Source organism: Chroicocephalus ridibundus, chromosome 14, assembly GCF_963924245.1.
Source record: "Chroicocephalus ridibundus chromosome 14, bChrRid1.1, whole genome shotgun sequence".
NCBI lineage: Eukaryota > Metazoa > Chordata > Aves > Charadriiformes > Laridae > Chroicocephalus > Chroicocephalus ridibundus.
This window is the reverse complement of record NC_086297.1, coordinates 7,757,568-7,769,643: the sequence shown is the minus strand read 5'-3', so window position 1 is coordinate 7,769,643 and position 12,076 is coordinate 7,757,568. Positions and strand designations below refer to the sequence as shown.

At 46.3% G+C, this 12,076-nt stretch overlaps 1 protein-coding gene across 4 annotated transcripts in view; it reads right to left on the bottom strand.

Annotated features, from left to right (window-relative positions):
- The window catches only part of TMEM104 (transmembrane protein 104), a 45,889-nt gene that overhangs the window by 12,425 nt on the left and 21,388 nt on the right, over window positions 1–12,076 (bottom strand). For all 4 annotated transcript variants that reach the window (XM_063352254.1, XM_063352258.1, XM_063352257.1 and 1 more), the window contains exon 9: window positions 4,175–4,268. In XM_063352254.1, coding sequence (XP_063208324.1) covers window positions 4,175–4,268 — 94 coding nt within the window. The remainder of the gene's footprint in view (window positions 1–4,174; window positions 4,269–12,076) is intronic.

The window sequence follows — 12,076 nt, the reverse complement described above, 5'->3', positions numbered from 1 at the left end:
TGTTTGCTGCTGAGCTCCACCAAGCCCTGTCCTTTTGTTATCTTTCTTAATCCATATCCTTTCCCATGACGCTGCTAGACAGTTATTATCCAATATTATCCAATAATAAAGAGGTAGGGCTGTGCCCGAGCAACCTGTGTCCCCTCTGCTTTGAGAAGTGCATCAGACTTGCCTGGCTTAGTGCCTTTTGCTGTGTTGTGCCCTCCAGCAGCTCACCCCTAACACCACCCACTTGATCAGGATTGGAGAAAGGAAGGGAAAAAAACCAGTTAGATATTCAAGTCTCTTTAGGGAGCAATCCATTGTCACCACAGATTTAAACCCTCCAGGCAAAAAAAGCCTGAAGTCCAAACAGCAGAATTGGAATACCAACAGCTGTAATTTATTGATGGCTTAGTTGGTTTAGTCTTCTGCAGGAGATGCACTGTTCTGAGAACAGGAGACGTGGAAACAGGCTCCAAAACGTTATAGGACTTGGGCTAGTAACAGCTCCATACCTGCAAGGCTGAGGTGGAAGGGAGGGGTTACACTTTGGGGAAGGAACCCTCCCCATCCCAAGGGCACAATTCGTCTTGCTGACGTACTTACCTGGTCACCCAGTCTGGGCCCTGCCTCTGCTCTTAGTAGCATTGCTCAAGAGCTGAGTGAGCCAGCAAGGTTTTAGCCCTAACTCAAATCAGGGCACCATTACCATTAGGCACTGTTACCAGGATTTAAAACATGTGATTTTTCCCAACTAGCCCTTTCTCCAGGGAAGCACAGATGACAGGCTCCCTGTAGCACCCATTAGGGTGGCTGTGCTCACTCTCCCAAGGCAGTCTGGGCACATGCTGGAGAGGGCTGACAAAGCAGGCTGAGGAGATCTGCAGTTGGGAAAGGGACAAGAGCTTGTGCAGGCAAACCCTTACACACCCACCAGCTCCCAGGGAACAGAGATCTCTAAGCACAGATAAGGCCAGCAGTTCAAGCTCCAACTGCTGCACTGAATTTAACCACTGGCGCACACCCACGTGAGATGGCAATCAGTTTTGGAGCCAAACATGTAAGCTGTTACTCTTGAGAAGGCTGCCAACAGCTCAACGGCTCTGGAAGCCCTCTCTGCCTTCAGCCCCACTCCACCTGGAGACGCAGATCCACCCTCTGTGCCTCTATCGGTCCTGACAGGGAAACGCTTCACCATGCCAGCCTTGTTTCCAGATGAGCTCTCTGTGTTCAGCAGGCCCAGACAAAGAGAGCCCATCTGTCTGGGCTGTCTAGCAGTACGGTACTTGGGCTTGCAGGCTCCTCCTTCAACTTTCTCCTTTTAGACACTTCAGAGGTACCTGTCCTGGCTAGTCCCTTACCCTGGGAGGAAAGACACAGCCAGATGAAGGGTGATCCCTGCTGCATCTCCATGTTCTTTAACTGTCCCATTTTTAATTTCCAGTTCAGATTCCAGTGTTTAAGACTGTATTTTGTCAGTGACAGAACTAAATTTTTCTTCTCCACAAGGTGTGGAAAGAGACCGCTGTAGGCTTTGTTAGCTGATGTGCTGCTTGTGACGAGCACGGGGCTCTGGAAAGAGGCTAGTGACATTTGATTATCACTTAGATCAGGAGAAAGAGGGAAAGTAACTTTCAAAGGCAAGGCTGACACTGTTACAAACACCAGCAGAAATGACCTTCACACACAGCTAGCTCTCCCTGCTGCCAAGAACCATCCTCTCAGCCACTGTCATCTGAATCGCCAGTACACCTGGGGCAGTGCAGCTTTACAGCAGCCACTGCTGCTCCAAAATCCAGGGACTTTTCATGGAGCTGGGGAAAAGGGTATACAGTGGGTCCTGCGGTAGGCATGCTGCAAATCCTGTCCTGGCCTCCCAGCTCAAATAGGATTGATATTTTTTCAAGTCACGATGCAGAGCATGGGTCAGCTTCCCCATCCACACCGGGCCAGCAGACACAGGTGAGCTGAATAAGCCACTGTCTGTGTGGGAAGTTTTCAGCCAGCACAACAAAGAGGTAGGCTGGCAGCTCCAGGGTTCAGCTTCGCTGCTCAGAGCACTTTGTGGAAGGAGAACAACCTTCAGCACCACAGGGCTAAAATCAACTAAAGGAAGATAACGAAAAAGCAGAGATTATAGCAGGACAGAGTCCACATCTGGCCATTGGCATTCAGACAGGAAGAGTTCAGGAGACCACAAAATACCAGCCGAGACCATTCTTTGGGATCTAAGCTTTCTAAGCACCACCAAAAGACCAAACCACGCTTCAACTCTCAGACCTGCTTTCGGAAGAGGGGACAGCGGTGGTGTGAGGACATGGGAGAAGTCAGCTTGATAAACCTCAGCAGTATGGGATTCATCCTTATCCCGGAATTTGCAGCAAGAGCTTTTCTCTGTTCCCTGTATCACATGGCTGTTTGATAAATCATCTTTCCTAATAAATCTATCCCTCATTGTACACATACGGAATCCGTTGCTCTAAGTAGGCACTGAGGTGCTGTCAGGGTCATTAAATATCATTATCTGGGGCAGCTGTTCCCCAGCGTGCTGACGCAGGAATCAATCAGCCTAAAGCATGAATTTCCCCTACACTTCTCCAAACACTGCCTTTGTCCCTCTCCATCAAGCGATGAAAAAAAGTGAAGCAGTTCTGCCTTCACGCCAAGGTTTAGCAATCTTCATACTGGAAGGTGCCGGCTAAAGGGAAACCAATGGCAGATCAGGCAGACGTCAGGTTGTCAGAAAGACAGGATGAGGTCTGACTGATGTCTTTACCAGAAAAGAGGAGGCAGGGTGATTGGAAACAGGCCAGTGAGCTGAGCAAAGATTACTTTAAAAAAAAAAAAAAACAAAAAACCACACAACGAAAACTAAAACCACCCCAAAAAAGCTTCCTTTAATAACCCTTAATGAGATAACCTCTTTCTCTGAAGAACATGGGGGCTTTCAAGCCTTTCACGTGTTCAGACAACAAAAGGGAAAAAACAGACATTCAGGATTTCAACACCATCTGAGGTTAGGATTTGTTAACTCAAGCTGTTCAGCATCTGAGACTTGAGGGCTTAAAATCCAACCTCATTTTCCTGGGTGACGACTGCCTAACCCCATCTCAGATGTCCTACAGAACAGAGGATCTCTATTCCTCTGCAGTGACCGTCAGCCACTTCCAAAAGGATCACAGGCCTTTGAACTCACAGAAAAGGGACTATACACAACTGAAGTCAGGTCAAGTGTGTGTGTGCAGTGGGAAATAGCCTGAGAATCAGCTTTTCTTCCTATTCCAGGTCAGTGATGGGTATAAACAGAGCTGATTCTGTGTTTGAATGGAACCACGAACCAGGAGACTGTTAACCTGCGGAAATGCTACTGGTGCTGTAATACCCTCTCTGTTGGCCCTGAGTATCAGTTACTCCGTCTAGGTTACACAAAACAAGACAAACCTCAACTTAAGCCTCCATAACACTCCTCAGCCTTTAAGGGCATGTACCCATACAAGCCAGATGCATCTTTGGATGACAAAGCCACTGCAAAGGCACAAGAAAAAGTAAGTATGTCTAATTTCCCTTAAGGGAATTATCTGTCTTCCCAGAAGTTCTTGGCAGTAAGATTTTGGAGAGAGCTCACGAGATCAGGGCTTCCCAAGGACAACACGTGTTGGTTTGGGGGTTTCCAATGCAGCACATCTTAAGCTAGAGCAAGACCCAGGAAAAAAAAAATGCAAACAGATGATGAAACTAAGGGTGGAAAGTCTGACAGAAGTGCCTTTTCTTCTCAGATCAAAACAAAGATTGCTCAAAATCTGTTGTACACATGCTGAGAGAATGAGAAATTTACTGCTGAACACCAACTGGTAGGTATCACAGTTAGCTGCCACCCGCTCTGCGCCCCCCCCCAGGAGACTCTTCCAAATCCTTTCTGCCTCTCAGGCAAACCAGATTAAAACTTCATCTACCAGCTCATGTCTGATTGAGAACAATTTGTTTTAATCAAAAATTTCATCCTAGAACAAAAATCCTTTTCCTCAAAGATGTATCAGGCCTGGACAATACTCCCCAAAGAGGTTGTTTTTGCAAGTGCTTGCTTCCAAACAAGAATATCTTGCAAAAAAAACCTCCAAAAAAATAACTATTGGTAACATGACTCAGATCCCATCTATGGTAAAGGGGTGGCCAAGACCCTGCCAAGACTCACCTATCCATCTCATGAGGGATGTCATGATTTGAAGGTACTTGGTCTTCTGCACATTGAAGAAGGTGAAAGGACCCAGGAGGAGAGTGAATGCTGCCTGGAAGGACAATAAAAACACACATTAGATTAAAATCCAGAAATTCTGCCAGCAAGACAAATTTATCAGTAAAGCAAATCTTGCCTTGAAAGTTCACCTCCAGACACGACTGTCTGTCATGGAGCTTTCTTTGTTGCTTAATTTTACAGCTAAGTTGGCCGAGACACAGGGGGTCAAGCAAGCTGCTTGGTATCAGAGAACATGCCTCGGGCAGGAGTAGAGCACAGGATCCTCTTGGCTCTCAGACACTTGCTATCACTGCTGCGGCATGCCTTTACTGACACATTTCAGTAAAAGCTCTCAGTGCAGCTTTATGGAACATTAAATATTAAACTGTGGCCTCTTTGTCCAGATACATGCTCAGTTTAGGTCTGGATAGCAATAGCTGTGACCAGTCTCCTCGCATTAACATTGATGGGGTAGCTTTGGGGTGTCTCAGGCTGAACAGCAATGGAGCCAGGTCCGCCTGGAACATTTTTTCCCCACACTTGATGTTGCTTGTTTTACAGCATAACAGTTAAGCTGTTGACTTGGAAGCTGAAAACCTGTGCAAAGTGAGGGGGGGAAACAAAAAAAATCAGAGATACTCATAAGAATGAGCTTCACGTGGTGTAGGAAATTAAAGACACTGTCAATGAGAAGAGATCTTTCTTCACTGCCCTCTTAGTTGTATATCGAGAGACACTGAGTGACACTCAGAGATCTACCTAGCCCAGAGAAAAGGAAAGGCTCTACTGCAGGAAGACAACAGATCTTGACCGAGGTCTGAATGTGAACTCGGAGAAGCTACTTGTCACAGGAAGACAAAATGGGTGTTACAGAAGAGAGCCCTGCCTGCGATCCATGGGACGGCACAGGCTAGCAATATACTAACGGGTCCAAAAGCTGTAAGCAAGCAGTATCTAGAAAGCCACAGCACGCACAGTACAAATCTGAGCATCCCAAAAGGATTTTCAAAGACAAATACTCAACATTAATATTTACACATTGCTCTTTTCCATGACTTCTTAAAGCAGTTCAGAAAAAAGGTGTCACCAGAAGGGAAGAACTGGGACTCGAAAGGGCAGATACAGAGCCTCAAGGTCTCTGTCGACCCCAACAGAGTCAGTGGCAGAACAGAATCCAAGCTATTTTAAGACTAGTACAACCCCAAGAAACCTTTTTTGAGACAGTTTCAGAATATCTGCAAGGCAAATTGGAAACGCCTTGCATCACAAGTATTCTCAGATGACTGAAGTAAACCCAGAAGGGGACCAGAGGAGAGAACCCTTGGTTTCACACGTCGCTCGGTCAAGACGTATTCTGACCTGAGGCCATAATTTACACCAAGTCTTGTTTTTTCTGCTTGCAAAAAAAAAAAAAAAGGGGGGGGGGGAGGGGACGACAGGAAGCACGCACAGAATTCATATTTGTGAAGCAATTGAGGATCCTTGGAGGAAACACTGAAATCACACAGAATACAACAACACAGGCATAACTGGCAAGACTAAGAGCTAAACCAGCCTTAATAGTTGAGACACTTTCAGTTTTAACACAGAAGCAAACCAGCAGGTTACAAGTCTCTTTTACTCTTCTCCCTCTTTTTCCTTTCTTCTAATCAGGAGCTTAACTCTGCTCTCCTGCCCTCTACAGACTGCCACTCCATCCTAGGATAGGCACAAACCCCAAAGGACTAAAAATTTAGACTTGAGAGATCTAGGTCAAGGACCCAGAGCAAACCAAGTAGACATCAACTCTCTTACTCAAAATTTTTCTGAAGTTTGTGACTAATCTCTTTCAACCTCCCCTCCCAAAGCACACACTGCTCAACACGGCCTCCCTTCAAATCACGTTAACAGCTCATGCGTCAGAAAGAGCTGAAACAAAGAGAGACGGACAAAGGATGGTGATAATTAAGGAACAGGTGTCTTCCGCAAATTAGAATGCACCCGAACCGATTGGCAAAACAGTACCTCAAACCATGGCAAGGACTGACAGGAGATTGCCGAGCATTGAAGCAGCTGGGTCTGAAACCTAGGGTTTGTCTGAAGCACTGAGGAAAGAGCTGCGTTAAAGTGGATTTGGGGCTCTGTTGCTGAAAAACATCATTAGGTGCTGGAAACACCTGCGTCTCCTATGTGCTCCCCAAACAACTGCTAATGAAGCAAAAGGAATTTTTCTGGATGTTACGCTCCACTTCTGCACTTATTCTCCGGTGCTCAAGGCATCTTAAACAAGTAAATCCATTGAGCAACTCCTCGTACCCTTCCCCTCCTCTGTGGGCTTTACTACTCAGCTCATGGGGAAGAGATACAAGTCCTTGTGCCTGAATGGTTGGAGTCCCCTCCCATCCTTGAAGATGATCAGCGTCTTCTGTTCTTAACAAGATCCTGGAGCTGGTCCAAAGGAACCAAGTGAGAGATGAATTCAAGTGCAATAGAAGTGTATTACCTTTTCCACTTGACGCCCATTAGCGAACCAAGACTGATATCCACAGATCAATACAAACGATGCTAAGGCCTGGAATGAGATGAGATTGCCCCACTCTGCAGGGACTTGTGCCAACCACTTTTAGGAAGGGAAGCCACAGCGCACACTGGACTGCTTGAGCAGAGGAAGGCAGGGCAGAAGAGGACATTAAACAGCCAGATTAACATCACTTCAAAGTGAAATTGCGTACAGCTCCACAGGATTCAGCACCGGTCAGGAAAGAGGGATCAGTTCCTCACCAATAACCAGGACACAAGGGACAAGGATTCAGTCCCTGGATTAGAGCTAATCTCATCATCAACCCTCAGAAGAGTCCCAAGGCCACGAAACCTATTTAGAAACTTCCCCAAGAGGATGAGAAGAGACCATGATGCTTAGAGGGAGGATGCCTACTTTCTCTACCTCACTGTGCCAGACACCTAAATGCTCTTCCAAGCCATTAAGTTAATTACTTTCATAACTTATCCCTAAGGAAAAAGTAAGCCCAAATAAGCACCTTAGACATATACCCAAACTTTCCACCTGATGTTCTCCAAGCTCAAGTCTCCCCTAGAGGGATATAATTTACAAAGTGCTTCATTACACATGCTATTCAAACAATCCAAAACCTACATAGAGAACTGCGCGCCAGATAGATAGCAAATATGCAGAGCTCCGGCACATCAAAAAGCTCTCCCAAGTTTTCTGGTTCACCTCTTGAGCCAGCTGAGATGATTTCTAGGAGTTTATCGTTCTATTCCTAAGCCACAGCAAATTAATCTGAGGCAGAATAAGCATAGTCTACTTTGATTAAAGATTTTTCTACTAATGAAGTGGTTTCCTATTAGAAACAAGCAGGTGTACATGGCTGATTCATTGTTAAACTTAGGCAAGGTAAGGGAATCCTCCCTTTGGCTAAGAAGGAACATCAGATCTATCAATTGCTGTTTATATTCACAGGATGGCAGAGAGAAATCTTCTCTGTTTTTGCACAGACTGGCTGTTATGAGTGGTTCCCCAGTTTCTCTCCAAGCTCCTCCATTAAATGGGAAAGGCCAGACAAGCAGCCAGGCTTGCTGCAGAGGCAACACGACAAATAAATGCCAACAGACTCAAAATTCTTTACTTTCCTTTCTCACACTGAAAAACAGCATGAAGATCCAGCACATTAATGACTCCCTGAAAAACAGCATTTTTCTTGCTTTCACTGACGTTTCCAGTCAGAAAATTAGAAGCCAGCAAGCGTAGAGGGAAGAGCAGCAGCTTGTCACCCTGAATTACACTCTGCCCTGCAGGCTAGCAGGAGCCACAAGCAGCACGCCAGCTTGCTCAACTCCTGGGATGGTCTTCAAATCCATTCCTCCCACCAAGCCAAGCCACAACAGCACAGGCACCAAGGTTTGGGAGCTTCTCTGAGCCGGCAACTCAGCTGCCACCACTTTCCCAGCCTCTGCGCCTGTCAGCTCTTAGTATTTCAAAGTGAAAAGTAGGCTGGTCAACTCCAGTCTTCTTGCCACCGGGGAAACTAGCTGGGGCTTACCATGCCCGGAATATATTTTTATATATATTTAGATATTTCTAAAAGTATATTTTATTAAAGCTCTTATGTTAAAACTTGGTTACATAACCTTGTTTATTGGCTTATCTTAAAAAAGCAAAAGTAAGATCAAGCGTTAATAGGACATCTGGCTGGTTTTATCAGCTTAGTTTCAGCCAAGAGGACCACCAAGAGAGCTCTCAACCACTCCGTGATGGCCAGCTAATGCCAAGAGTCTTTCAGCCAGTCAGAGGGCCGTACTGACTAAACAGGTCCTTTATTGACCTGAAGGGTCCATCTATCACTCTGAACCAGTACAGTTCAATAGCTTTCACCTGCTTCCCAGCACGCAGCTTTTACAGAAAAAGCCAATACAGCTCAGGAAGCGCAATTAGCATCCCAAACGTAGCTGATACATGTATTAGATGCAGTAGTTACAGCATTATGGCTAGTGCCTGCATACATTTGCAAAAGGACCATCTGAAAGCCAGCTTCATTCATAACTGTCATCAGAACTTGCTTGTTTTCATGCTCCACAAACTCATCTGTAAGAATTGCATCTGTCTTTGGTGCTTGCTGAGTAGTGAATTAAAAACAGTAGCTACTGTTTCTTGTTGATTCAGAGCCCGGAAACCTTCAGATAGCGGAGTAGAAGCAGGGTATTTACCTGAACAAAAGTGAGATCATGAAGATTAACCTTGTTAAATGCAGCAACTACTCCAGGAGCAGAGCAAAAACAGTTTGGGAGCTTTTGAATAAATGCATTTGTGTGGCACAGGGCTATCATACCAATGTGAAGTTAATAAGTCTCAGATATCAGGGCAAGGACCCCTCAAGTTTTAATATGGTAAAGAGATGTTGTAGTGTTATCTCCTTAAATATCTCCCTTTGGGCTGAGGCCCCAACCACCCTTTCCTTTCCGTCCTCCTCCCAGCCTTCCTCACCCTCATTCAGAACCAGAATTCACTTCAAACCAAATCCTTCCTTGGAGGCTTTTGCTTCTCCTTGATAGAAGGGGCACCAACATCCCACACAAACTTTATTTCAGGGTAGTATCAGCTCCACCTCTGAAGATATTGATGTTAAGATTTCACAACTGTTGAGCAGTAGTACCTCCCCCCCAAAGGACAGGGCAGCAAATAACCCTACTGTCACGGGGAGCAAGCTGACATTTAAAAAGAAAGTTACCAGTTTAACAAACTAAATCCCTGTCCTTGGTAGGCTCTGACACCTTGGCTGGGAAGCTGAGTGCTTTATACAGGACTGCGGGTATGCAGCATTCCCACAGCAAAGCTGGATACCGGCAGGGAGATGCAAGCTCTACTGAATGAGCACCTCCCAGAGGAAGCTTTGTTTGAGTCAGTGCTCAGACACAAGGAAAGTCTCCTTGAGCACGGTAGGAAAAAGCAGACATTTCACACACACTGTCAGGAGTGGCAATTCTGACACCCGTTCTGCTTCTGCAAGATGTCCCTGAGCTCAGAGCTATTTCAGAACCCAGGTAAGTGCTAAAAGGGACAGACAAAACAGTACAATAAAACCAGTCTGTGCAAGTACAGAGATCCAACAAGATGTTAGGAGATCCAGGGACTGGCTGCTCTGTTCCCACCTGAGGTACTCTCCTCTAGAGTGTGTCTAAAGAGACATGTAGAAAAAAAAAAAACCAACAAAAAACAAAACTTGATTTACCAGCATTGACACAGGTCAGAGGTTTTATCCCAGGCTGGAAGCTTGAACCAGACCTATCGTCTTCAGTAGAGTAGTTTCTTATTAATTGGTGTTGCTATTCACATCCTCAGGGAATTTTTAGCGCTGACTTTGGAGAGAAATATTAAATGCAAGGTGCTTTCCCCACTCCCGTTTGGGACTCCTAGATAAAGAAAGCAGAGCTTTGTAACATTTCAGAGCTACTTGCAGCTACACCAACACCTACCTGCAGCCTCTGCACCCACTTTGAGTTGTGACAACTGCTACGCAGCAGGCTCCAGTTGTTCATGCCAGGGCTTCAGTACTTTTCAGCTAAAACACATCAAGGGAAAAGGGTCTCGAGCAACACGGTGCCCCCTCTGCCATCTCTCCTCCCCTTCGCTAGGGTGACAAGGCCACATTTCTCCCGTATGAGCTCATATCTCAAGCTAGAGAGCCAGATGGCACATCAGTGAGGGCGGCAATCCAAGCTTTCGTTGGTAGAGCTTTACCCCTTGCAGTGGACAGTACAAATATAAATACATGAAAGGAGCCTGATTGTTCAGGAAGGAGCTTTTTAGAGAGCTAGGGAAAAAAAATAAATAAAATTAATAACAAAGCTGAAGATCCACAGCCTCTCAAGGCTGGAGGCAGAACTGCAGCAGGGGCTGTGCTGATAGGCAGCAAGTTATGAGCAGACAAGCAATTATGAAGCTCTTAAAAGTTGGCTGAAAAGAGATAAACCAGCCACAGAACAAGGATTGCTCAAAAAAGTTGAGAGGCAAGAGGGATTTTAACCTCCAGATCCCCTGTAGAGTCAGGAAGTCACAACGGAGGGAGGATGCAACCGCCAGACATCCCACAAGGAATATTTATAGATAAAGAAACAAGGGCAGTTACGCTTTGAGTACAGCAGGCATCTGCTGCCACAGCAGCTCCAGTAATTAACGTGCCGCTCTCGGGACACCTGGCAGAGGCTTACAGTCATAACTCACAGGAAGCAGATTGCTGGCACCAAGGAGCCCTCACCCACCTTTCTCCCCAGTACCTTAAGGCAGGGAGGAGGTATCCTCCAAGAACTAAGACCTCAGCTGCTGCCAGGCTGGTTTTTGACAGCGAAGCAAGCGGCATTTCACCCACCCGCACCCACACTACCCTGTAAGCTGGACAGGCTTATCATGGTTCCTGTGCCACAGCACTTCCAGTGTTTCTTCCAACGTGGAAGACCTTCTGCAAGAGATGGAAAGAAGCACCTGTATCCCCAAAGCTACTGACTTTAGCGGATCTGAATATGATCTAGATATTTGCAAAGGCTCTAATTCAGCACCAGCTTTTGATTTTGACTGCCCATCCAGCAAACGAGTATACTTGTCCCAGCTAATGTCCTTGCAAGCTATGATCTTGCTGGGCGTTCAACACACCAAGGACCAGCCGGCAACTGAGCAGCCTCTACACGTAGCTCTGGGAGGTCAAGGCAGAGGCAGCACATGGATGGCAAGGCAGTACCAGGGGGTGCTGCTCTCCTCTCCCCACCCTGACTTAGGGCCACAGTCTGTTTCTGGAGCTGGCCTATCTACGAGCACCAGGAACTTTCCACTTTGGAAAGAACACCCCGGAAAACCAGTTCTGCCTCCTCCTGAAGTGAAGAAATCTGGGCACAAAATGTTTTCAGAAAGTCATTCGGTGCGAGGATTGCAGTCCCTGGCACACCTGGGGTGTGCAGGATCACAGCCAGCGGCAAGCTTGCACTCTCCGGGGTAAATATACTTCCATTATCATTTTTCACAAGAGAAAGATGGAGGCCAGCAATAACCCCGAGGTGACTGGCATCTAATTTTTCATCATTGGAGTATTTATGGCACAGCCATTTGCAGCATCTTGTAATCACTTTACCGCCTCCTTGACCCCTGGCTCCCCCTTATTCTGCATCTCCTAATTGCATTTGAACAAGCAGGAGGGAAGCAGCAAAGTGGATAGATGCAGGAGAGCTGAATGGTTGGTTTGTGATACTTGGAAGGACAGCAGAGGAGCTGCAGAGCCAGATCTGGCTGTACCCCCCCGCACCAGCTTGCTTTGACCTCCCACAGGCTATGAAACAGGAGCCTTCCTCCTTCCCGACACTAGGTAACCTTGAGGA